General features: G+C 40.6%; 1 protein-coding gene across 1 annotated transcript in view; it reads right to left on the reverse strand.

The window, feature by feature from the left end:
• PKHD1 (PKHD1 ciliary IPT domain containing fibrocystin/polyductin) overlaps positions 1–25,055 on the reverse strand; it is a 239,029-nt gene that overhangs the window by 51,295 nt on the left and 162,679 nt on the right. Inside the window, exons 55-59 of the mRNA XM_058801804.1 lie at positions 23,665–23,819; positions 21,696–21,848; positions 20,446–21,324; positions 18,974–19,136; positions 16,873–17,033 (exon numbers count right to left, since the gene is read on the reverse strand). Coding sequence (XP_058657787.1) covers positions 16,873–17,033; positions 18,974–19,136; positions 20,446–21,324; positions 21,696–21,848; positions 23,665–23,819 — 1,511 coding nt within the window. The remainder of the gene's footprint in view (positions 1–16,872; positions 17,034–18,973; positions 19,137–20,445; positions 21,325–21,695; positions 21,849–23,664; positions 23,820–25,055) is intronic.

The following is a 25,055-nucleotide window of genomic DNA, read 5'->3' on the forward strand; positions in this document are numbered from 1 at the left end:
TGGCTGCTTTGGGAAACGGGGTATAAGAAAAGACGTCAGTCTATAAATGCTGATTATTCTTCCCAAAGCAACCACTGCCTCCAACATTACACTAAAAACACAATAAAATTTGAATCTGATTTTTTAAGCCATTCCTGGAGTTCTGCAGGATTCCTGTCTGCAGGCAGGAATCTTCCTGCTGTTGTAGGCAGCCCTGCACTTGTATTTCATCTCTGACTGGTCTGGGGTTCTTTTCTTTGGGGTGCTCTTCAGGCATACATGGAGTCAGAGCTTTTCCAGGGGGACTTAGCCTTTCCAAGAGCAAGGGATGTTTTTTGTTACGTGTTGTCACTGACTTCGTTAGGGATTTCTTCTTCCTTCAGACACAAATTTGAATGGCTGAGGAAATTTGTACCCTTGGGGTCTGGGGAGGGAAAGGAGAAATCAGATTTCCCTCCATGCACAAGGATCCAAAGCAACCACTTGAAGCTGGGCAGAATAGTTTCTCTGAAGCTGATTTAGATGTCTTACTCAGTGGTTTCAAAGAGTAAGGGGGACATCATATCATTTTCCTGCAATGAAAAAATTATTTCAACTGATTCTACTTACAGCTCTAATAACTTGCAATAACTTTCAGGGAAACTTAATAACAGCTTTCCAGTATCAAAAAGGGGATTAGGAGAAGTACTTTTTAAAAGGGCATACAGAGATAGGAAGTAGATTTAGATTAGATATTAGAAAGAAATTATTTAGAGGGTGGTGAGGCCCTGGCACAGGGTGCCCAGAGAAGCTGTGGTTGCTCCATCCCTGGAAGTGTCCAAGGATGGACAGGGCTTGGCAGCCTGGGCTGGTGGAAGATGTCCCTGTCCATGGCAGGTGCTGGAGCTGGGTGATTTTTAAGGTCCCTTCTAATCCATTACTCCAAGAACTAGAAAAGTCCTCAACAAGTGGCACAGCCTATTCCTCCACCACAGCAAGGACAGGTCAGCCTGCCTTCATTCCTGACACATCCTGCTGGGACTTTATCTCAAAGCTCCCTCTCCAGAAAAGAAAGCAGTGGTGTCCATCTCCTAAGGCACAGAGACCAGGGACAGCCCAGCCCTGCTCCAATGTGAGCTGTGCTTTTAATTGTGGTCAATCCTCAGAGTGAGACATGGACAGAAAATTTAATTAATTTATCACGAGTTGGATCAGGAGATACAAGAAGAGCCAAGGACTCTCACAGCTATTAGGGGAAATTTTGTCAAGTATTCTCTCCAACTATTTATCCAATAGAACTGTTTCTCCTATTTCTTTCATATTTATTTTTTGGTGCAACCTTGAACCTACTTGGTGCTTTTGATCAGCTAATTCTATAATCTGTCTGAGGAATAATTTCTGCACTGAAAAGGTGGTCAGGCATTGGAAAAGATGAGCCAGGGAGTGGTGGAATCACCATCCTTGAAAGTGTTCAGTGTTTGGGACATGGTTCAGTGGTGGACTTGGCAGTGCTGGTTGGACTTGATGATCTCAGAGGACTTTTCCAACCTAAAGGACTCTGTGATTCTGCAAATCCCACAGAGGAGAATAAAATATTATTCTTGCAATATGGATCCCATAGGGATGTGACTTCATTTTCAATCCAGTAACTGAGCATGGGAAGCAGACAATAAGAAGGGCTTACCCTGGTTTTGCAATGTGCTTATTAATTTCAGAAAAACCACCGCAGGAACAAAGTTTATTAGTGAGTAGGAGGATGTTTCAGGAACAGAGCCTGACTGAAAATAATCGGCTCCCTTTAATTAATTACATACAGTTTTATTGCATAACTGATGGTTTTAAACCTTGGCCAATTAACTTGTCAAACACAGAAGTTAAATTCTATATTGGTCTCTTAAGAAAGATCTATGCCAAAGTTTTAATTCAAGTTGCCTTATCCAAGAATGAGAAAATAGGGCCTTTTGAAACAAGAATTATTGAGTAGTTACCCAGATTTGAAAAAAAGAATAGGAAAGACAAAGGCAAAAAAAAAAAAAAGCAAGGACACAGAAGTCCAATATATTGCACAGATGCATGACTTCTATTGTGGGACAAATTGAAGTGTCTAGGTTACCCTGTCTTGACAACTTATTTTCTAAGACAAGATGAGGTGCTGTTGTTAATTTAGCATGCCTACAAGAAAGAAAAAAAAAAAAGAAAAAACCTCACACCTTTTCATTGAAAAGTTCTTGAAAAGCACCTTATGATGCTGTGGTAGCTCTCACTGATTGTGTGTGTCTTATCCCAGCAACTGGAGAATGTGGAATGATTTTATAATTGCATATATTCATAAATATATTTCCATTTATCATAACATAGTTATATATTTGTATATTGAAAGGAATATAAATTTTTACATGTTAAGTTAATAAACATGTTCTTGGCATGATCTAAAACTGAGTGTTCAACATAACTACCCCAGATGAAAATATTTATTTTGCAGTTTCTTACACATAATGTCAGTTAATAAATTTTCTTTTTTCCAAAGCACTGAGCTGTTTCTCCAAAAATTCACTCAGAAATTAATATGTTCTTTTCAACTAATTATTTTAACTAAGCATTATACTCATGCTACATATCCTGAGAACCCAGTGGTGCACATAGTGTCAACCACATGTGCTTTGAACTCTGGTAAAGTGATGACATCTATATCAAAGCTATGCTTTATAAATGAAGAAATTGCATGTTTTGTCTCAGTAATTATTTTGTGAAATGAAGCTTTTGCGTGTAGCAACCTCTTGGCCCGAGCTTTCAACACTTTAACTTTATTAAGATGAAATGTTCTATTAAGTTGTGTCCTGAGAGCAATATGCTCAAAACTGGGATGGATAGTTGTGCACTTCCTGCTGATTTTTGGTGTGCATGTCAGAATCCTAGAATGCTGGAATGCTTGGGATTAGAGGGGACATTGAAGATCATCCAGTTCCACCCCCTGCCATGGGCAGGGATGCCTTCCACTAGCCCAGGTTGCTCCAATTCTCATCCAGACTGGCCTTGCATGCAGACTGGATCCTTCCAGGGATCCAGGGGCATCCACAGCTTCTCTGGACAACCTTGGCCAGGGCCTCACTACCACCATGGCTGAAGAACATCACCCAGAGACCACCTACACCAGAGCCCTGTCCAACCTGACCTTTTCTAGGATTGAAGCATTCACCATCTCTCTGGACAATGTGTTGCCAGTGTTTCACCACCCTCATTGCAAAAACTTCTCCCTTATATCTAATCTGGGTTGACCACCTTCTAATTTAAAACCATCAACCCTTGTCCTCTTGCAGCAGGACCTGATAAATTATCTGCCCCCATTTTTCTTAAAAGCTCCCTTCAATACAGAAAGGCCAAAATAAGGTCTCCCCACAGCCTTCTCTATTGTTCAAATGTGTGTTAGAACACAGCCCTAAGTCATGTCCAGAGCAACTTCATTTTGGGCCAAATGAGTCAAAATTGCTTGTTTCTTAGTGTGATCATGAAAACTGTCAAAGCAAAGACTGTCAAAATTTAAAAGCACGAAGAGGAGAGCAAGGCAAGCTAAGGTCACAGAGGCAACATCTAAGTGCTTGCCTGACTTAGTAATGCCATAGGAACACTGATAATTAACAGTTTGTAATTTTTCCCAGTGGTTCACAGGGGACTCAAACTAGTTTGGAATCACACCATACCAGATGCCACATAGACATTTCTGTAGTTCCTGACTCTGAAATGTCAGGAGTCATTACAAACTAACGAGTGGAAGGAAAAAATAAGAATTATCCTAATTTCACAGGGTAATCAAGTGATTTTTTTACTGTGAGGGTTCTGAGGCCCTGGGACAGGGTGCCCAGAGAAGCTGTGGCTGCCCCATCCCTGGAAGTGTCCAAGGCCAGGCTGGACAGGGCTTGGAACAGCCTGGGATAGTGGAAGGTGTCCCTGCCCATGGCAGGAGGTGGAAAGAGCTGATCTTAAAAGTACCTTCCAACACAAACAATTCTGTGGTTCCATTCACTCTCTGGGACGTCTCCTCAAAATTCAGACACCTTTAGCAGTGCTGCTCTTGTGTGTCAATGACAGTGACAATGACAAAGCTCCTGGTTCGGAGCTGCCTCCTGTCCTGCCAGCCCAGAACATGGACAGACAAACAAGAGTTTGCTTGGAAGAAGCCACGCCAACATGGCCAACGTGTGATGGTCCCCACAAGAACCTGTCTTTCAGTTGTACTTTTACATCCCTGACATCAAAGAACAGGGAGAAAATTCCCCTGCTTTTCCTGTAGCTCTTTTGCAGCACCGATTCAGCATGGAAAAATTAAAGATGCTTTATCTGAAACATCCACAAAGGAAATCCTGTGTTTCTGATGAACCTGACTTCCTCAATTTCCTGTTTGCTGCACAGCTGTCTGCATTGGATGGGTCTCAGGGACATTTTTTTGGACATATTTGTGTACCTCAGTTGGAAGCCAGGTTCCTAGAGCTGGAACATAAGAGTCTATAATCTTTTAAAAAAAAAAAATTAAAAATCACAGTGAAAACAGAAAGAATGAAAAGAAAACAAACCAATAAAGAATCTATCCTGTCATAACATTTGAGGTCCTGGTATTTGCTGGCCTTGGAGTAGGTTCAAGATAAATGAAGGAAATGTGTATTTCATTAAATGCTAATATTTGGAAGATAAGAGGAAAAAATGATGAAATGCTCCCAAGAACAGTTGTGAGGGCAGTGCCTGTGTGAGTATAAACACAAATGTTTGCATACACACAAACAAGACCATCGTGATTCACTCTGAACCAGAGCAGGGCTATGTAGGAAGAATTACAGGGAAAGGAAAAAAGATATCTATTTTCCCAGGTTATTGCTCCTCATACTCATGGCAAGAGATTTTGCACTTCTTATTCTCCATCTCTTTTCAGAACTGTAATTAAAACCTTCCACAAAATGGGGGTTTTTGGGTTTTGGGGTTTTTTTGCAAGTGTAACTTGATCTTATAAATAATCATTGAGTCCCACACAGGCACACACACAAAAATCTCCATCCTACACAAGCTAAACTGTGCTAGGTGCTTTAATAATAAGGCTGGTGAACCAACACCCAGCCAGCTTTTTCCCAGCGTATGTCATACTTGTTGCTGGTAAAACTTTGAGGTCTCTTCTCCATTCCACCCCAGAGGACTCTGTAATCCCTTGGCTCCTGCCCAGCCCAGTCTGTAAAGTCAGGACACAACACATGTTTGCCTCCTGGGGACACAGCCTTGGGCAGCAACCAGGGTCACCAAGTGCCCAGAATTCTTTTGTTAATCAGCAGATGCAATGAAAGAGAGCTAGAATGTGGGATTTGAGGCTCCAAATACTCAGGAGAGCATTTGATGTCTGTGCTTCAAACAGTGCAGAAGAGCAGGAGCTGAAATTTTCACAAGTGATAGACAAGGCTTAAATCTTTCAAAGAACATGAGAAAATAATGAATCTAAGCAATATATTTTCATAAATAGTTCTGGACACAGTTTTTCACAAGTACTGTAAATAGAAAATAACTTACTGACCACAGAATAGTTTCCCTGATAACCCTCAACCGCTACTGTAAGGCCATAAGTTCTAAAGTTTAGAGATTTGTTTTTAACACACACCAAAAGAAAGCTTCATTTTGTTCATTGCAGCTGAACCATTTCTGAGCAAACTTTCAGACAAAATCTTTCCCCAGGCATAAATCTATCAGGGAAAAAGAAAGGCATCTAGTGTAGCAAATAACATTAAAGTGTAGAGTATAAAATAAAATATAAAAGTAGAAGCAAGTAAAAAGAAAGAACAAGTAATATGATGGAATGTTACGGTATAGGCTGTCAAACTGTGATTGCATGGAATCAGTGGAACTCTTGGATCAAAGCCATTGATCCATGGCAGCCTCCTTGCAGGTGGACAACACCTGCCAAAGAACTGATTAAATGCCTTGGTCTAGGTTTCAGGTAAGGCCAAACAGCAGCAAGAAGACAATTTGGTTACTGGTTGGGAAGGCTGTGGAGGTTTGGCTTTGGAAAAGACCTCTGAGATAAGTGCAACTGTAAATGTAATGCCACAAAATGTAATGCCACAAAATGAACACCTTTCAATGCCACAGCAGGGGAGAACCAGGAGGTAAAGAACAGCTCCATGCCAAGTGGAACCAGTGCTGCACTACACAGCTGGGGCTGGATCCCCAGCTCTGAACCAGTGTGGAAAAGTTTTTTTCCTTTAGTTGAGACACAAACGTGGAGTTTCACTCCAGAGAACATTTCTTGGTAGCCAAAGGACTCCAAATGGATAACCCACTTTGGGGGACAGAAACGTTCACCAGAGAGTTTTTCTTCACAGATCCAACCTTTTTAACGCCTGTAGGAATCTATTACCTTGAGGACTTATCACTCTATTACTTTTATTCAAAATTGAAAATGCATTTAAAAGGACTGGGAGGGAAATAACGCACAGATATATCTGCACATACACTGCATGATTACATAAATCTCCTGCTTGAAGAAACCCAAATTAAAAAAAAGAGACAGAAACATGATGCATACACACCAATGAAGTTACTGTTAGCCAGATTTCCTAATATGTTCTGCAAAACTCAGGAATGTGATCCACTGGGTGTGAATCCAGTAGATCTCTGCAGTGTTCATTCAAAAATGTGAACCTCAGTCTGCCCAACACCCTCTAAAATGGGTGAGAAAGCTGCTTTTCCATCCACAGGCCTTGATCAGTCCGACAAAGAGAGGAAAAGAGAGCTATCCCTTGGTACTTGTGCCTGCTTCTCTTTCAAATGGAATTAATGGTGGTTTAATGGGGTATGAAAGGATGTTTTACTGGAAACAATGAGGAACAATTGTCTAGCTCACGTTTCATTTCACAGGTCATTATTGCATTAAGAAGTAAATCGACCAAGTCCGGTAAATAACAGTCTGTGTTTTGCCCAAAGCTTCAAACCAACAATCTTAGCAGTCACCAACTAATATCTTTGTCATTTTTAACCCTTGCAGGGATCTGCTGGGGGCTAAACAATTATAGTCTTCACCCACCCCTAGCAGGTAAGCATTATTCATTTTATTTCTCATCCCTTCTTCCTGCAAACCCCATGAGGCTGGGTTGGATTTTTTTTTTTTTTTGCATTGTTGTTTTGTTTATTAGCCAACCTAGCCAACTGTGTGTCTGGTGGCCTTGAAAAACAACACATATTTTAGTGACTGCCACAGGCATCTTTAAACAGGCTGCTTCCTCTGCAAAATTAATTGTTGCAAAATGCGGTGCTTCCCCTGTAAACCTCTGCAAACTCCCACTCAGCAGTTTGGTTGTATTATAAATATGTCTCTAAGATCTAAAGGAAATAATATAGTTATGCTTGCAGGATGAAATACACATTTCTTTTTTTCTGTTTTTCTTTTTTTTTTTTTTTTAATTGCTTAACCACAACCATCTTGCCTCCTTAAAGGCAGCAAGCCTGGAGAGGGTGTTCCATGTAGATGCTGTCCTTGGTTCCATCGTAGCTCTGGAGCAACTCACTTCTCCACTTCCTCTGTTTCTCCTGACACATTCTGGCTTGACTGTTAATACCAGCAGCTTCTGCAGCAGCTGCACCAAAGGCAGCATGGGCAGCAGATCAAGGGAGGTGACTTTGCCCCACTCAGGCAAGACCTCACCTGCAGAGTTGCTTCCAGCCCTGGATTTCCAGCACAGGAAGGACATAGAGGTGTTGGAGCAAGTCCAGAGAGGGCACCAGGATGATCAGAGTGATAGAACGTCTCTTCTATGAGGAAAGGCTGAGGGAATTAGGATTGTTCAGCCTGGAGAACAAAAAGCTTTGGGATTATCTAATTGGGGCCTTCCAGTACTTGTAGTGAGTCAACAAGAAAGAATGAGAAAGAATATTTACAAGAGCATGTATTGACAAGACAAGGCGGGGATGGGGGGGATAGAGTCAAATTGAAATACAGTAAGTTTAGATTGGATATTAGGAAGAAATTCTTCCTTGTGAGGGTGGTGAGGCCCTGGCACAGGTTGCCCAGAGAAGCTGCAGCTGCCTCTGGATCTCTGGAAATGTCCAAGGCCAGGTTGGATGGGGCTTGGAGCAACCTGGGATAGTGGAAGACGTTCCTGCCCATGGCAGGGGGTGGAACGAGGTGATCTTTAAGGTCCCTTCCAACCCAAATTGTTCTGTGATTCTTCCAGAAGATGCTGGAAATTTCTGGGTGGTAAATTGTAGGAATAAAACCCAAAGACTGACTCAGATTTGTGTGCATCACCAAAGCAGGAATGATAAATAAGAATGGAACAGTTCCTTGAGAGAATACGAAGGATGTCTGAGCTTTGAGGAGAGGTCCCAGATAAGGAATAGATTCACAGAATGGTTTGGGTTGGAATGAACTTTCAAGATCAGCTTGTTCCAACCACCTGCCAAGAACAGGAACACCATTCCTTATTCCAGGTTGCTCACAGCCTTATCCAGCCTGGCCTTGAACACTTCCAGGGATGGGGCAGCCACAGCTTCTCTGGGCAACCTGTGCCAGTTTTAGTTCACTGGTGCTGTAAACTCTTCTCACATCCTGGACACCATTTTCTACGGGTCTCTACACTTACATATTGCACAGAATTTCAGGCTTATTGGTATTCCACAAGAACAGGCAGACTGAATGTCGAGGACTAAGCATATGGGTTGAGAGACAATCCCTTTCCTCCTCAGTGATCATTCTGTCTTCATCAGAAGCATTTAGAGAGTCCTAATTACCCAGACCTCCTACAGTGCTCTGGCCTTTGGACCCATGTATCACTGTCAGACCTCAAAGATTCCTGCAGACTACAAATATCCTCTCAGAATTTTTTAAATAGGTGCTGAGAGATTTATTTGAAGTTATTTGACCCATCCTCCACCTGCTCAGGAAAAGGTCATCTGTATCTGATTATCTAAGAATGCTACCATTGATGAGGACTCTGCAACTCACTCAGGCAAGCTATGCCCATGTTTCTCTGTCTTTATCCCAACATTTCCTCCCAACACATAAATTTATCCTGATGATACTTCAGACCATTATTTCTGATTCCACAGACTTTGAGAGCAGTTTATTTCTCTCCAATCCCCAGCAGTCTCATGTTTTTGAAGGCTGTTCCTAAACCTCTCTTCCACCTTTTCTCAAGAGCAAGCCACCCAGCTTTTCCAGCCTTTCCTTGTATCTCCTGTTTTCCACATGCCTAATAATTCTTTTGACATTTAACTCTCAGGTTCCTAAATAAATCCATCAGTAGTGAGTCCATCAGTTATTCAGGTTTCATGGACCACCAATGCTTCATGAATCGCAGTTTAAGAAACACTACACTGAAAGAGAAGCCTCATTGTGTCAATGATAAAAAACCTTTTGTTTGTGTTGCAGACAACATTTATATTTTATTATACATTTATATTTATTTATATTATACATTTATATTATATTATAGAAAGGGAGAGAAGTGGACTTCAAATCCATAACTAGAATCCTAAATAAATGTGATGTGGTGTTTTGGGGGTACTGAGCCTCCAGGAAAGCAAACAGGCTCTCCAAGATCTCACAAACTCTAAAAATGGTGGCATTTTTAAAAATAGCTCCTTAAATACAGGAGTTGAGTATGTAAAATGGAAAACCTGCTCTTTTATCCTCAGGGATTAAGGCTAAAAGGGGAAGCCAAGAATTTCTGATAGCAAGAGTAGGCACAAACTATTTGTTGGCACATCTTCAAAAAGGATTGCTATCCTAAGGGGCAAGGTTATCTCCCATTGTCAGGGACCTGACTTCATAATCAGTTTTTCTAAAATTCATTTGGATAATCATTCCTAATAGATATGTATACATATTTTACATTTTATGCAGCTGAGCATCAGTGCATGACTGTTTGAAAGAACCTGAGGAATTTAGAAAAGAGGCAGAAAGGGTGGCACAAAAAGCTAAACTCCATTTACAGCAATAAATGTGCAAAATGGTTGGGTTTGCCCAAGGTTTTTTTGGCTTCATCAGGAGAAAAGAATTTGATACCATTGTTTGATGGGGACAAGGAAATAGGGTTTGATAGGCTTATACAATTACATATATACAGATATATAATCTGTGTGTGTACATACATTGCTCTATGCTGATCTGTGGAAAATGAACAGTGCCATTCATCCCACACATCCTGCATTCAGAACTAAAGAAAAAGAAAACCCTGAAAAAGGAAAATAGCCTTTTATTAGAATCTGAAATGCAGCTGACTGTGAGAGAAAGTAATTTAGAGTATTTCAAAATGGACATGAGGCATGGCCACCTCAGCCCCACTGCTGACCTGGTTGCTACATCCCCAACAGTGCCCAGTTCCTCCCTGATTTAACAAAAGAAATCATGTAGAGGAGTGGTTTTTCCTTGGCAGAGCTGTGTCCTACGGAAATCTCATGGTGGCATCCAGATCACAGAATCACAGACTGGCTTGTGCTGTAAGACACCAAGAAGTTCATCTTGTTCCACCCCCTGCCATGGGCAGGGACACCTTCCACTATCCCAGGTTGCTCCAAGCCCTGTCCTATCTGGCTTTGGACACTTCCAGAGGGATGGGGAAGCCAGAACTTCTCTGGGTAACCTGTGCCAGGGCCTCAGCACCTTCATAGAGAAGAATTTCTTCCATACCTCTAATTTAAACATTCCCTCTGTCAGTTTAAAGCCATTCCTTGCTCTGTCTTCTATCCCAACTGGTGTATTCTCCACCCATAGAATTGTTCCTCACTCTGCTGTACTGAAGTTGGCACAGCTGATTCTTTAATTCCGTGTGTTCCACCATCTCACTGCAATGAGCCACCACACAGACATCAAAGATATAAAAATAACTTAATTTCCCTTTGGATTACTTTAAACTTTGCTCTCCCATGAGCATTATGAAAATCCTCCCAACTTTATTCTCTGCTTTGGTCTCAACTTAATTAAAGTCTGCTGAAATCTTTACCAGAGATGTGTTTTCAGGAAAATTAAGGATTACAAGCATTTTCTGATCATATTAGGTTTGGTTTTTATGAAAGAATAGCTTGTAAGAGCTCTTTTAATGTCCTCCATTCCTACTTCCAACCCATTTTGCATGGGCCATTTATTGCAGAAAAAGCAAATTTCTATTTGTGAACACCAACAGCAAAAAGCTCCAGAGAAAAATAATGCTGATATTGCATTGTTTCATTCCTTGCAGATCTACCAAACCTGCATTTTCTTCTCACACATCTTTAATTACTGACTACAATTATGCATAGCTAGTGTGGCTAATCATATTCCTTGGAATATTAAATATTTATGGTGCAACATTTTCACCCAGCTTTAGCCCTAACTTTTACTGCCAGCCTGTGTCTCAAAATTCTATGCCTTCTCAACTATTATTTGAGTTTTTTATTCAATAGTTAAAAGTACCAGAAGAAGGAAAATAGTACAAAAATCTTCAACCCATAATCTAAGTTATTGTTTCTTACCTACATCTGACATTTTATCATATTTCTGATGAAATTAGCAAAGTTCTGTATATCTATCTATTACTTTTAACTTCAATATTACAATTCAAAGACTTTTTTACAATAGTTTTTTATAAAATTGAGTGTTGAATGTCTCCATAACTTGCTTCAGAACAGCATTTACAAATTAAACACTTTCCTCTTTATGATTTACAAAATGTACTGATTATCTCTAGAGAGTAAGCAAGAGTACTGAGCAATTTCACACCTTTAGATTTGTCCAGATTGAAAATGACACAGGAAAATATAATCTCAGTGATTTGCTGGTCAGATAAAAAGTTTTGTTGTCCACAACACATTGATCCTCTCACCAACAGATTAACATGAAAGCTGAGTCAATAAAAAAAATTCTCTGGGTTTTTTTAAGAATAATTGAAAAAAAAAAATACCCAAACCAACTGCAAATTTTTGTTTGTTTCTTTATAACTGTAGTCAGTATTTAAATGTTTAGTGATGTCCCAAAATATAGTCCAGGAATATTTTTTTTTAGTAAAAAGTGCTATGTAAAATACACTTTGGGTTTATTCTAGTCCATGCAACCATAAATTTCCACTTGCCTTAACAAGGTGGTATGGTTTTAGATTCAGAGTTTGGCTGTCAGGGTTCTGGAAGGAAAATTTTTAATTCAATGACTGACCTTGGGCAAGTTACAAATACTCTCCTCTTCCTGGAAAACTTGTGTCAAAATAAATGCCCATCTCACAGAGGTATTACAGACCTAAATTTCACTGATTCTTCTACTGTATCCAAAGAACTTACAAGGAGTTGTCACGTTGTAAAGGAGAGAATAAATCCAATTATTCACACAAAATGCAAGGTGCATATGTTTACAAAAGAAAAAAAGTTGCATGAATACACATCAAATAGGCCGGGGCTTCATCATCTCCCAGTAAATCAGAATCAGAGAGGACTGAAGGAAGGACACAAAGTTGGTGAAAAGGCTGGGGAACCTCTCCTATGGCTGAAGGATTAGGTGTGTTCTCCCTGGAGGAGACAAGGCTCAGGAGAGAATTCTATCACAATATTCCAGTACTTACAGGGAAGCTACAAAAAGGATAAAGCTCTTTCTTCACAAGGAGACACATGGGCAAGACAATGGGCTGCAGGTACTGCTTGCACCAGGAAAGGTCTCATCTCACTATAAGAAATAATTTTATTTCACAGTGATAGCAATCACTGGGTGTTGTAGTTGTCCCATCCCTGGAAGCCTCCAAGTACAGGTTGGACAGGGCTTGGAGCAAGCTGGGATGGTGGAAGATGTACCTGCCCATGGCAGGGGTATGGAACAAGGTGATCTTGAAGGTCCCCTCCAAGCCAAACCATTCTGTGATTCTATGATTTATTGGAACAACCTACCCAGGGACATGGTGGAGTTTCCATCACATCCTCATGGTGGAGTTTCCATCACATCCTCATTTTGAGGTTTCCAAAATGCAGTTGGACAGGGTGACAGATAATGTTCCTTTCTCACAAAAGGGTGGACCAGATGAGCTTTTGAGTCCACTTCCAACCTGATCTTTTTCATGATTTTATGATTATTCAGTCCAAATTGCCTTAAATTATGCCTAGAATGTATCTGTCAGCAGGAAGAAAACATCAGTCTGCAGGCTCAAGACTAAAGCTGGAAAGCCTTGGTTTCATCTCTCCATTTCTGTGTATTCTCCATGTAATGAGTCAATCTCTCCTTGCTCAGTTGAGGGGACATTATTAAACTCTGGCAGAAGTTGTCCCTGCCCATGACAAGAGATGGAATCAGATGACCTTTGATGTCCTTTCCAACCGAAACCATTCCAAAATTCTATCACAATGCTGGAGACAACAGAAGTGGGGACAACTGGATCTTCTGCCAGTTTCAGGTCCTCAGCTACGTTTCCACCAAGGGAAGACAATGAACTTTGATGGCTCTGAGAGTCATCCCAGATAACAGATTTAGGAACTGTGATAAGAGAGTCCTATGAACACTGCAAAAAGCCAGCAACTGGCTGATCCTTTAACTACACAAGGATGGTTGTATCAGCTGCCCTTCATGGAGCTAGGGGTTTAACCTGGGCATAAGAATCAGTTGAATACACAAACTGTTCACTTATCCTAAATTCCCCAACAAGACACTCCTGTTTATAGCTAATTCTGCTGTTTATAGCTTATGATTCTGGTATTTCCTCTATCATGGAACCATTTAGTGCTCCAGGCCTGGCCCCAAGCTCTTTTGCAAGAGGCTTGCTCTAGACATGAGTTTTAGGAGAAAAACATTTTGTCATCCAAAAATGGCAGCTCAAAGAGATTTAAATAATTACAAATTCATGTTAAACTCATTAAATTGTTTTGGATAATTCAAAAAATGGTACTTTGAAAGTTCCTCATAAATTATTTAGGGAGGAGGGTGTTGGAAAACATTTAATTTTAAACTTTCGCAGCATTATATTTAAAAGACAAAAAAATGACTAAAAAGGACTCTCGCATTAAAAAGTAATTATGCTTTGTTGGACTCAAACCCACTTTTGTTGTTACTCCTTTTTTCTTGCAGTAGAAATAATAATGGAAACAAAAATGTTGGCTCTGTTCCCTCCTGTTTTGTTCTTTTTTTCTAAATTTCTGCGGTTTATCCAGAAAACTAAAATTTCATTTTGAAGTGAACAATTCTGCTTCTTCAGAGAGCCACAATAAAAAGCTTGGTCTATAAACAAAGAGCAAACTCAGTGGGTAAAAGTTTGAGAAAACAAAGGAGGGAAAAAAGTGGGTATAGAAATAATAAATTTCATAAATTCTATATCAATTACATCTTCAATAAAAGATATCATGTGAATCCAGGAACATCAATATAATTCTGAATGATCCCTTGAGCCTCAGTTATGGCTCTCACAACCTCTTCCCTGTGATATTCCTTATTTTGATAAAACATCTCCATGGCTTTTTTGTCCCTGAAGTCTACTGAATGTTTTGGTTTGCTCCCCACAGAGTCATCAGAGTATCTGAAAATGGCTGAGGGACAGAAATTTCAATCTGATTGGCCAAACTGGAAGCTTGAAGTGAACATAAATATTTATATTTATCATAGAATCATACAATCACAGACTGGTTTGGGTTGGAAGGGATCTGAAAGATCATCCCATTCCAATGCCCCTTCCAAGCCATTCCATGATTCTATAATTCTGTGACAACACCACCTTCTTCACAGGCCTTGAAGCATTGTCAAAGCAAAGGGGAATCTGTCCCTACAGAATCATTAAAGCTGGAAAAGACCTCCAAGGTCATCAAGCCCATAAAGAATGAGTGAATGCCACCACGCTCACTAAACCATATCACAAAGGGCCACATCTTGGTTTTCTTTCTTCTTCCTTTCATAATTTCATTTTAATAATTCGAGGGATGGTGGCCTCAACCCTGTCCTGGGAAGCCTGTTTTAATGTCTGACCACCCTTTCTGGAAAGAAATTTTTCATAATATCCAACCTGAATTTTCCCTTGTGCTACTTGAGAGTATTTCCCCCCGACCTATCACTAATTTCCTGGGAGAAAAGGCCAATCCTTCTTTTCAGGGAGTTGTAGAGAGTCCCCCTGAGCCTTCTTTTCTCCAGATTAAGGAACCTCAGCTCCCACAGCTGTTCCTCATGGGATTTATATTCCAGACCCTTCCCCAGCTCCTTTCCCTTCTGTGGACACACTCCAGCCCCTCAATGTCTTTTTCTTGCAGTGATGAGCTCAAAACTGAACATGAGACTCAAGGTTTGGCCTTATCAATGCCCAGCACAGGGGGGATGATAATTGCTCTGGTCCTGCTGGCAGGAGATGAGTGGGAACAGGAAAGTTGAGCTTTTTCTCCAATTTGTCTATTCTGGGAGCCTGCATTGCACTGTGAAAAATATTCAGTGCTACAACTTGCCAGAAAGAGAAGGAGAGAAGGGAAGAAGACGACCACGAATTTACCTTATCATCAAGTTGTGCCTTTCCAAATGTCAGCCTCAAGACAAAAGGAACCATAGGTCAGAATGAGAAATGCAGAGGAATTTAACACACATTTGTGAAGGGAAGGGGAAAAAAAATCCCTATTCAGATTTGGGCAGGAAAAAGAAAACACAGCAATTTTGTCATAGCTTCAGAGGAAGGCAACATTTATTATATGCTGTTACCTCAGTTTCACAAGGAGATGAACCCTATGGAGTACCCTCAGTGCACTTTAGATGGTGGGGATTCCTCTTATGCCTATGACTGTGTGTTAGGATGTGCTAAAAATGGTAGGAATCTGAATAAAATCCAGGTTTTGTATGCAAATTTATTCATTAATATGCAGGTGCTAAGTGGTAATAGTACTAGAGCATTAGTGCTTGGATGTGATTCATAATTAGGGTGGAAAAGGTACAATAAAAATCAGTGTTTGCATCTACACAACACATAAATCAACCCTGTAAGCAGCCAGCTAGAGCGGGATCCTTAGAGGAAAAGCCTTGCACATTTTGTTTAAAGATTAAAGTTCTTCTTGTGTTTAATCAGTTTTAGAGTGTGAAGGAAAACAGGATTAATTACAGTCCCTCCCATCAGTCTCCCATACCAGCAGAGTTACAAACGAGGCATCTCTACAGCAAAATGGCCACCATCAGCAGCAGGCACAGGGAATACTAATTGTAATTAAAGAGTTTATTTGGAATCAGAGAGCTGAGTTTTAATCAGGATGAGAATGGAGCCTTGCTGTGGGAGCCTTCAGAAAGTGGTTATTGAGCAGAATGGGCCTTTTTTAAACAGAGAGGGGTCGTCAAACTTCTGGAGTGGGTTTTCAGCTTGATTATCTCCTCAGTGGGATGCAGATGAAAATCCTTGAAGGGCCAATTATTGGTATTGTTTTGCAGTTTTGAGGTGTTTTTATGGCATGTGCCCCTCAATGCTCTCAGAGGACTTTGCAAGGGGCAGGTAGAATCACCAGTCATGGAATGGTTTGGGTTGGAAGGGATCTCAAAGATCATGTCATTTCACCCCTTGCCATGAACAGGGACACCTTCCACTGTCCCAGGCTGCTCCAAGCACTCTCCAACTTGGCCTTAGACAATTCCAGGGATCCAAGGGCAGACACAACTTCTCTGGGCAACCTGTGCCAGGGTCTCAGCACCCTCACAGGGAAAAAAAAAATTTTTACTATCCAATCTAGTGAGTCAGACACTAAAGAGGCTAAGGATGTGGGGTGAAATGACACTGCAAGGAGGCAGAGTGGCACTGGTGGGCACAGACCTGTACACTGAGTAACCCCAGCCTTCTACAGCACAATTCACTACATCCTGCCTGGAGAGGAATCACACACATTGGGACTACCATGACCTCAGCCTCAGCTGCAGGTCTCAGTGAAAGTCACATCTCATGGCTCAAGTTTCTGCATGACTTTGCAAACACTCCCTCCAGCATAGGCACTTACCAGCTTCTGAGTAGAACTGTGTCCATTCAAACTCTGACTTGGGGAAGACAGAGACAGGTGGCTCCAGGTGCAGGACACCTCCATCCAAATCCTTGAAAAGGGCTTTCCTTGAGCCTTTGCATCTCTTTTCAGGCAGCGTGGTGTCTTTAGAGGTTTGTACACTGGTAAGTAGGAAAGGTAACATTATTATTAGTGGCTTGGAACAGCCAGAAAAGCCTATAAATTTCTATGTAAGCCATTAACTACTGGCTGCCAGAGGAAGGTACCCATAACAGGACAGGGGTGTTGAGAGAAACTCATCTCACTGAGACAAATATGAGTTGAGATTAATAATTTCCTAAACAAGGCTCTATATTGACAATAGAAGGAGGTCAGTGTGTTTAAATAACATGTCTAATTTTTGAAACACTAACATGTAGTGAGCTGAATTGCAGATTGACAAAAGGTTCAACACAGCTTAAAGGAACTGGTGAACTGAGCATCTCACACCCATGGCAGAATTCAATACAATAAAAAGACTTGTACTCCAGCAAAGTCCTTGGAGATATTTTCAGATTACTACACATTAAACCTTGAAGAAAATGCAGAATTATTTGGTCTCAGGCTGAGAAAAACCAATTTCTGGTACCTTGAATGGGGCAAACAGGTATAGGCAGAGATTTGCAGTAAGGGCAGAGGAACAAAAATGCCAATTCCCCCAGACAGCCAAGCTCAAAAGAGGCAGAGAACAAAGACTCCTCTGATCCTGACAGTTCAGCTCTTGACCATCTCTCAGCACATCCAGCATTTCTGCTGGTTAGGTCTACCAGTAGGACAAGCAAAGTTCTTCATGGATTTGCTATATTCTCTGATGTTTCTATTTCCTTTCTTGCTCCAAGGCAATGCTCATCTTCTCTTTGACAGGACAAATCCATCAAGATTTCCCTTCAGGATGCTGAAGCAGAACCATGCAGCCACATCCTGGATCAAGCTCAGCAGCTGCAAAGGTGGATTAAATAAATGCATGCAGATCTTGCATGAGGAGCACTGGGGGATGTAACCACTCTCAGAGGCTCAGCATCCCAAGGAAGCATTCAGTGACCCACGTGCATTCCTCACATTTGAAAACCACCAGCTCTTGCAGTAGACTGGGCATTCAGCAGCTCACTACCAGCAGAATATTGTGGGATGAACAGAAAAGTGAAACATAATGAGAGCTGACAAGCTGGACAGGGCTCAGAAATCTACACGCAAACTAACGCCCAGAGCAAAAAGCAAAAATATAGAATAAAATAAGAAATTCTGGCAGAAGGCTGGAGGGGCTCTAAACATAGCAGTGCGGGACACCTCCAATTATTTTTGACTGGCAAGTGGAGTCCATGCTGGAATTATTTTTTTTTGCTACTTCAAGGCTTTCCTGACATAGCCTCTGCATCATGTTCAGTGACTGCAATAAATAAATAGGCATGTGGTTTCCATTGGATGTGCTATGTCTAAACCACTGCAACCAGCAGTGACTTAAGGTTACAGATGAAGTTCTCCCCTCCCTCCTCAACACTCACAGATGATATTCTCCCTGGGCAGGAGCAGTTCTGGAAATCATTTGACATCTCACAGCCTGCCTGGTACTGATCAACATTTCTGATGTGATCTCGCAGGCACAAATCAAGCCACGCTTCCCCAACCAAAAGGACATTCCCTGTCTCAGGGTTTTTTTTCCTGGAGGTCCTGACATTTTCTGAAGCCTGAGGCTGAGAAGTCAGAGATGCTCAGGATGGGGGTTTAGGAAATGGGATATGTGAGGCTTGTTTTGCTACACAAATGTCAGGAAAAGAAGAAATCCAAAAGGATTTATCCAGAGATGCACCTTGATGGAATTCAAAACTCAAATTGTAAAAGATTGCCCTAAACTAAATTTGGTGGTGTTTTTCAATTTCCTTTTTTTTTTTCCCTGTATTTGAGTTTTTCTGTGCACATTTATTTGATGTCAGAGCTTGCTCATTTTTGTCAGACAGGTGCAGTACAAAAGCAGACATGAGGGGAGGATAGTTCCAAAGCTGTAGGTGTTTGGGGTTTTGGTTTTTTTTTTTGAAAAAAGATAGTTCAGAATGAAGCATTTTACCTCTTTGGATGAAAGTAGAACATGTCCCTCTCACTGACATGTAACATCCTTGATGTCTCTGCTGTGATGAGAGGCATGATGCCTAAATGATCAGAATTTGACATGATACAGACATCCCTGTCTTCACTGTAGCAGCTCTGTGTAAAACCAGTAAAGGTGACTTCTGCCAGGGATTAAGAGAAGATCAAACAGGAAAAATGGTTAAAAGAGTGCCATAACTAGAGATAAAAAAGTTGGGTTTTTTTCATGTGATATTTTCCATATTAACATGCCCCCCATATATATCTGTGCAAATTATTTTTAAATCAGACTAATATCATTGTTCATAGATCTTCATGTGGCTTTAGAATACTCTGTAGCTAAGTTATATCCTGAGTTGATACAAAGTAAGTCATGCCATAGGAAATGAAATCAAAGAAATAGTAACTGAAAGAGAAAACATAAAGCAAGAGTATGTAATATGTTTTCATTTGAATAAGTAAGAACCAGTTAAATAACAACCTGCCTTGGATGATTTTTCTACTTGCCAGAGATTAATATAAAACAAGCAGGCTGTGATGACACATACTTGGCTCTGTCACTCAACTCTTATGCAGCTCCAAAATCTATATTGTGCCATGATTTTTTTGTAGGATTCTGTGCAAGTCTGTTTGTCTTTCTCTACCTCTCTTACTCCTCAGTAAAAAGGGGATAATGAATTTTCTTGCAAAAGTAAGTAGCAGTGAGGAATAAAGACATGAATATAGTGAGGTATTTAGATACCACCTTTGCAACCAGTTATCAGGATTCTTCTAAATTCAAATGTTGCTCTGGGGACTGAAAAAATTAATTTGAAACAAAGATCCAGGATATATAACAGACTTCTATCCTCTTGTGCAAGCTCTTATACCAATAAAGGTCATAAGTGCTTCTGTGAGTTGTAGTTCTTATGTTCTGTGACAATTCTATCCAAAGTATGATATTCATTTCTCACATTTGGTATCTTTATTTATGTAGAGGCAGCTGTGGGTCAGAGAGATGAATCAATTGGAAAAGTAACAGAGACGGAAGGTATGTGTGAAATGGAATCTATACATTAGCACGAGACATAATTATCAAATGGTTTGGGTTGGAAGGGACCTTAAATATCATCTCATTTCACCCCTCTACTATGGGCAGGGACATATTCTACTATCCCAGGTTGCTTCAAGCCCCATCCAACCCAACCCTGAATACCTCCAGGGATGGGGCAGCCACAACTTCTAGGGGCAACAATTATCCTGCAGTAGATTCAGGAAGTGAAAATTATCAAATAATATTTTTTCTCAATTAAACTGTATCAAGTTGTAGAAGAATTGTGCTATCAATTTCACTGAGACTCTGATTTCTCTAATAGTCCATCTGTGGAAGGCTAAAACTTCAATTGGAAATAATGAAATGAGTAAAGAAAAGCAATGACACAACAGTCTGGCCAGTGGAGGCAGAAGACCAACCTTTCAGCTTCATGATTCCCAGGGCTTTTGGACAATTCCCAGCTTTGTGCCAGGGATGCTCTGGCCTTTGGCTGGGAGTGGTGCTGAATGTGGGCCATAAAATCCCAACACGGCCTCTTAGAGGGTAATGTGGGGGTCGGTCCTGGGCTGTTGGATCAGCTGAGTGAGGCTGGATCCTGTCTCTGAGGCAGTCAAAAGTCGAGCTTGTTGCAACAATGATGGAGTTTTTAAGTTTTATGAATGTTTTCCCAGTGTAGCATTGCTGTGTGTTGGCACAGTGCACCATGGCCAGGAGTCCCACGGTGTTGTCCACCAGCACCACATTTTCCACAATAATGCTGCCTCCAAGGTGGAGCATAACACCATAGTCGTAATTCTTATAGGATAGAAAGCCTGTGATTCTAGTGCAGGTCTGAAATCCATCTTCCTGGTACAGGTGAACGCCATGGAGACTCGAATGGGCCACGTTTTCACTGTAATATTCTCCAGCTAGTGAACACTCCTGGCCCCTGACACGGAAACCAATCCTCTCGGATCCTGCCACAGCATTGCCACGAAGGGAGACACTGGTGGCCAGGTTCACCTTGACGCCAGCAACCCAGCTTAATGAACCTGCTGGCTGCCTGCTCAGAATAACAAGAGTCCTGATGAGGGAGTGATTTTTCCCTTCCAAATCAATGCCAGGTCCAGTGGTGTTGAACACCACGTTATTGTGCAACAAGATCCCACTGCTCTCGACTGCTTTAATGCCAGCACCACAGCTGCCACTAATGCTGGATGACACCACTGAGGATCCCTGGGATATATTCCTGAATTCAATGGCAGAAAGCTGAGGAGGCCCAAAATTCAAAAATTGAACATTTAAGAGTTGAAGAGCACCTGTAATGAGATAAATGAAGTGAAATAAATATTACATAAGAACAGGTAAGGACAACCACATTAACAACAGTCAGACATATAACATCAGGTACTTTGTCAGTGTATTGTTGTGATGGGTGTTTGTTAATAAATATCTACAAACACATCGTAAAACCTTACAAAGCACACAGCAGCCCTTCCTAAAATATCTTCCATATGATTTATGGATTTATGGATCCATTTATGAATTTTTAGTGGTGCTCATGTTTCATACTTGCCGACAATCATTTTGTTCTGACTTTAATAGCAAATGTGAATGGATTCACATGTTGCTGCACCTCTTTCTTGGGCAAAACCAGTGTGCTTGATGAGGACAGGTGAATCTCAACTACCTTCAAACGCCATCCCACTGGAGTCTGTGAAGTGTCCCACCAGCATCCTCCCAGCACAAGCCACATCCAACTGGATCTGCACGTTCCGTGTGAGGAGCCCAACCTCTGCGGCCAAAGGGATGCTTCTGCCATCTTCTGTCTCATGGGGACGGCCTGGGGAGTTGCAAGAAAGCAAATGTGATAAGTGTCTATCATACCTATTAGCCAGTGCTTTGAGGGACATAAATCCTGACAGCTCCTCTGCAGAATCTGCGCTGACATTCAGGTGTGTTTCACCCCCAGCACAATCTGCGTGCGTCGACACAACACCAGAAAGGCCACCTGCCCATCAAATATTCACTGTGTGCTTACATTTTACCAAGATATCTTGTTTTTAGAACAAGGAGGTGCTAAACCTTTCCCCTGAGGTGTGCAGGTGCCAAAGCAATGAACAGGTTCACACTTCATTTTTTCCAAGCTCTGCGTGCTGGAGTTACTCTTCAGCACACTGCAGAGTTGATCTCCTTGAATTTTCCTCAGGATCAGACTAATGTCAATGCCAAAACCCTCTTTGCTACAGAGTCTGGCTTGTGTGTGCTTTCTAAAAGGATTTTAAAACATTTATTTCAATGCCTCTCTAAAGGAGACTTTTTCTCAAGTTTATGCAGCTGTCTAGTTTGGATAATCTCAGGTGATTTTAGACACATGCAGATGTAATTTAGTTATCCAGACTGGCTTTATGCATGGTGGAGAGCAGTAGGCAAATCTCAAGTGCAATTTCTTGTGTATTTTATATACCTGCTTTAGGGGCAGATAAAATACAAGTGAGAAGCCTGTATTGTATGTATTTTTCTGCTTTAATTTTCCAGGGAGCTAAGAGAGACTGGCTCATGTGTGAACATTTCCTGCAAGTATCTACATTTGCCAAGGTGAAACTCAGTATTTACCCATTAATTTTTCCATCAGTACTTTTTTTTTTTTCAGCTGTATCTAACAACTGCTGCATTACTCAAATTCCCCTCATGATACATTTATTATATCTACATCAGCTAAAAGGAAAGCCCTAAAATGCATAAACTACTGGAAATAAAGTCTAGATGTTCTATGCTTTGAACTGCACATTTTGTTTGAAAAATGCAATTGTCATAAAAAGCTGTGCCATGCAGGCTACTGTTGATTAACACTGTGGATAATTGCAGAACAGAGCTCAGTTCCAAGTGAAGCTTTGATTACTGGCTCAGGCATTTAAATATTCACCATTTAAAACATGATGTTTCTGGATCTTTTTATCCATTACACTAATTTCTGGGCCTACTGGTTGGAATAAAGATCAAATTTAAAAAAACATTGATGTGCACAAGAAAAGTCCTTGGTTTGAAGGTTCAGAATTGTTAATAAAATTATTTTTCTTTTGTTAAATAGATGGTAATAAATTTACTTTATAGGTTGAAATAAAAGTAAGTGTGTATTAGCACTGCATCCCCTTTTCCACAAAAATATAGATCCATGCAGTCTACACATAAAATAGATATATGCAGATTTTATGTTTATTTAGATATTAGTTTATAAATACATTGGTTTTTTTTGCCATGGAATTGATAAAATTTTGTATTTTAAACTTTATGAATAGGATTATTTTGAAATTTGAAAAAATGGTGGGGTTTAATTCTTTTCCAGGTTTTTGACATACCATAGAAATTGTGCAAAGGGCCTAAAATCCTACATTTCTTTTTTCCTTTAGGAGAGGAAAAATTGCTTTCTCTGTCTGTGAACCAGCTCAACTTGAAACACCAGAAAGTTTTCCCAAACAATTCAGCAGTGAATTGATTGTATTCACAGAAATTCATGTTAGAATCAGCAAGCTAAAAAAGTACATGGAGAAAGAAATGAAGATACCACAAGGACGTAGAATTGATCCTGTTGAGATATGAAATGGAAAGTCAATATTTCAGAAGAAAACTCTCAAAAAGAGGAAAGAAACCTTCCTTACCAATGTGCCTGTGCAGAAGATGTTGATGAATTCTTATATTATGACCATGGACTTCTTTAAGTGTAACTACTTCAGCTTGGTGGGCTTCATAGGAGGAAGAGCTGATCACAATATCCCCACCTTGATCCCAATCTACTTCATCCTCCACAAAAATCCTGTAACACCATGATATAAACTTAATGTCATTACACTTACAATTTCATAAATTTCATTAAAAATGAACAGCTCTGCTCAGGGAGATCTGAAAAGAAAAAAAAAAAAGAAAAAAAAAAAAGTCTACAGGCTATGCTGTAGGAAAAGCCCCTTTAGGGCTTTCTGCAAAAACAGATGTCTGAAATATGTGGGAGGAAATTAATCCTGAAGCATCTACTTCACACCATTGATTAACAACATATACAGTTCCAGTACAGCATTTCAGAGCTTAAGCTGCCTCCAAAAGACATTTCAGACCATTTTTGGTGCCAGAAATATTCTGCAGAGCTGAAAGTCAGCTTTGGATTTAGACAACAACCATGTGCAGGGTCGTGTGGCTGTCTGCACTTGGAATCTGAGCTTCCACCAGAGCTTCTTGGTGCTCTATTAGTGGGTGAAAAGCAACTCAGTTATCTGAATTGGGCACTTTGAGCAGGATTTGATTCCCTAAACAAGAACACCTCTTGCTATCTGAGATATCCCAGGGTATCTAAAACATCAGTCAGCAGATGTGACAGGAGACAGGACTGGTTCCTGAGGCGTTCATGGCGACAAATGTGCAGCCATGGAAGGACCCCAAAAACATCTCAAAAGAGCCCAAAGACACTCAAATGGGCCCAAACCATCTGTTTAGGAACCTGAATCCTGCCCTTGGTAGCTGAACACCCTCTAGGCAATAGCACTTAAAACTTTATTGAACATTGCACAGAGTCCTGCATTTATTTGTTTTAATCTTGAACTGAAGATTCCCTTTTACAGTCAAAGTTGTATTAGTAGTTCAGGGGATTTTTAGCTTCACATAAGGAAAATAAAAGTGCTTAAAGACAGCAAAATGCATAATGAGCAGTGTACATCTCTATTTGATAAACATCTTGTCCTGTTACAGGGTGAGTGCTGCTGGCCAGGTGATGATCCAAACTCCTCAGGGAATTATTGAGGAAAAAGGGCACTGAGTGAATTCAGACAATTCCTCACATGCAGGCTAGAGAGACAGAAGGGCAGAGAGAAAGGTCCTAAACTAAAAGGGATGTTGTCAAGTTTTTCCAGAGTCTCTTTCTCCAATATTTTTCAAAGATGAGTAGGTTCCAGATGAGCTCTTAGTACACAATACCAGTGAATATTCAGTAGAGAAATCCACCAAAAAACTTATTAATTTATTAATTCTTTTCTTTTTTTTTTTTTTTGTAGAATCACTGCAT

The sequence above is a fragment of the Ammospiza caudacuta genome, chromosome 3 (genome assembly GCF_027887145.1).
Source record: "Ammospiza caudacuta isolate bAmmCau1 chromosome 3, bAmmCau1.pri, whole genome shotgun sequence".
Classification (NCBI taxonomy): Eukaryota; Metazoa; Chordata; class Aves; order Passeriformes; family Passerellidae; genus Ammospiza; species Ammospiza caudacuta.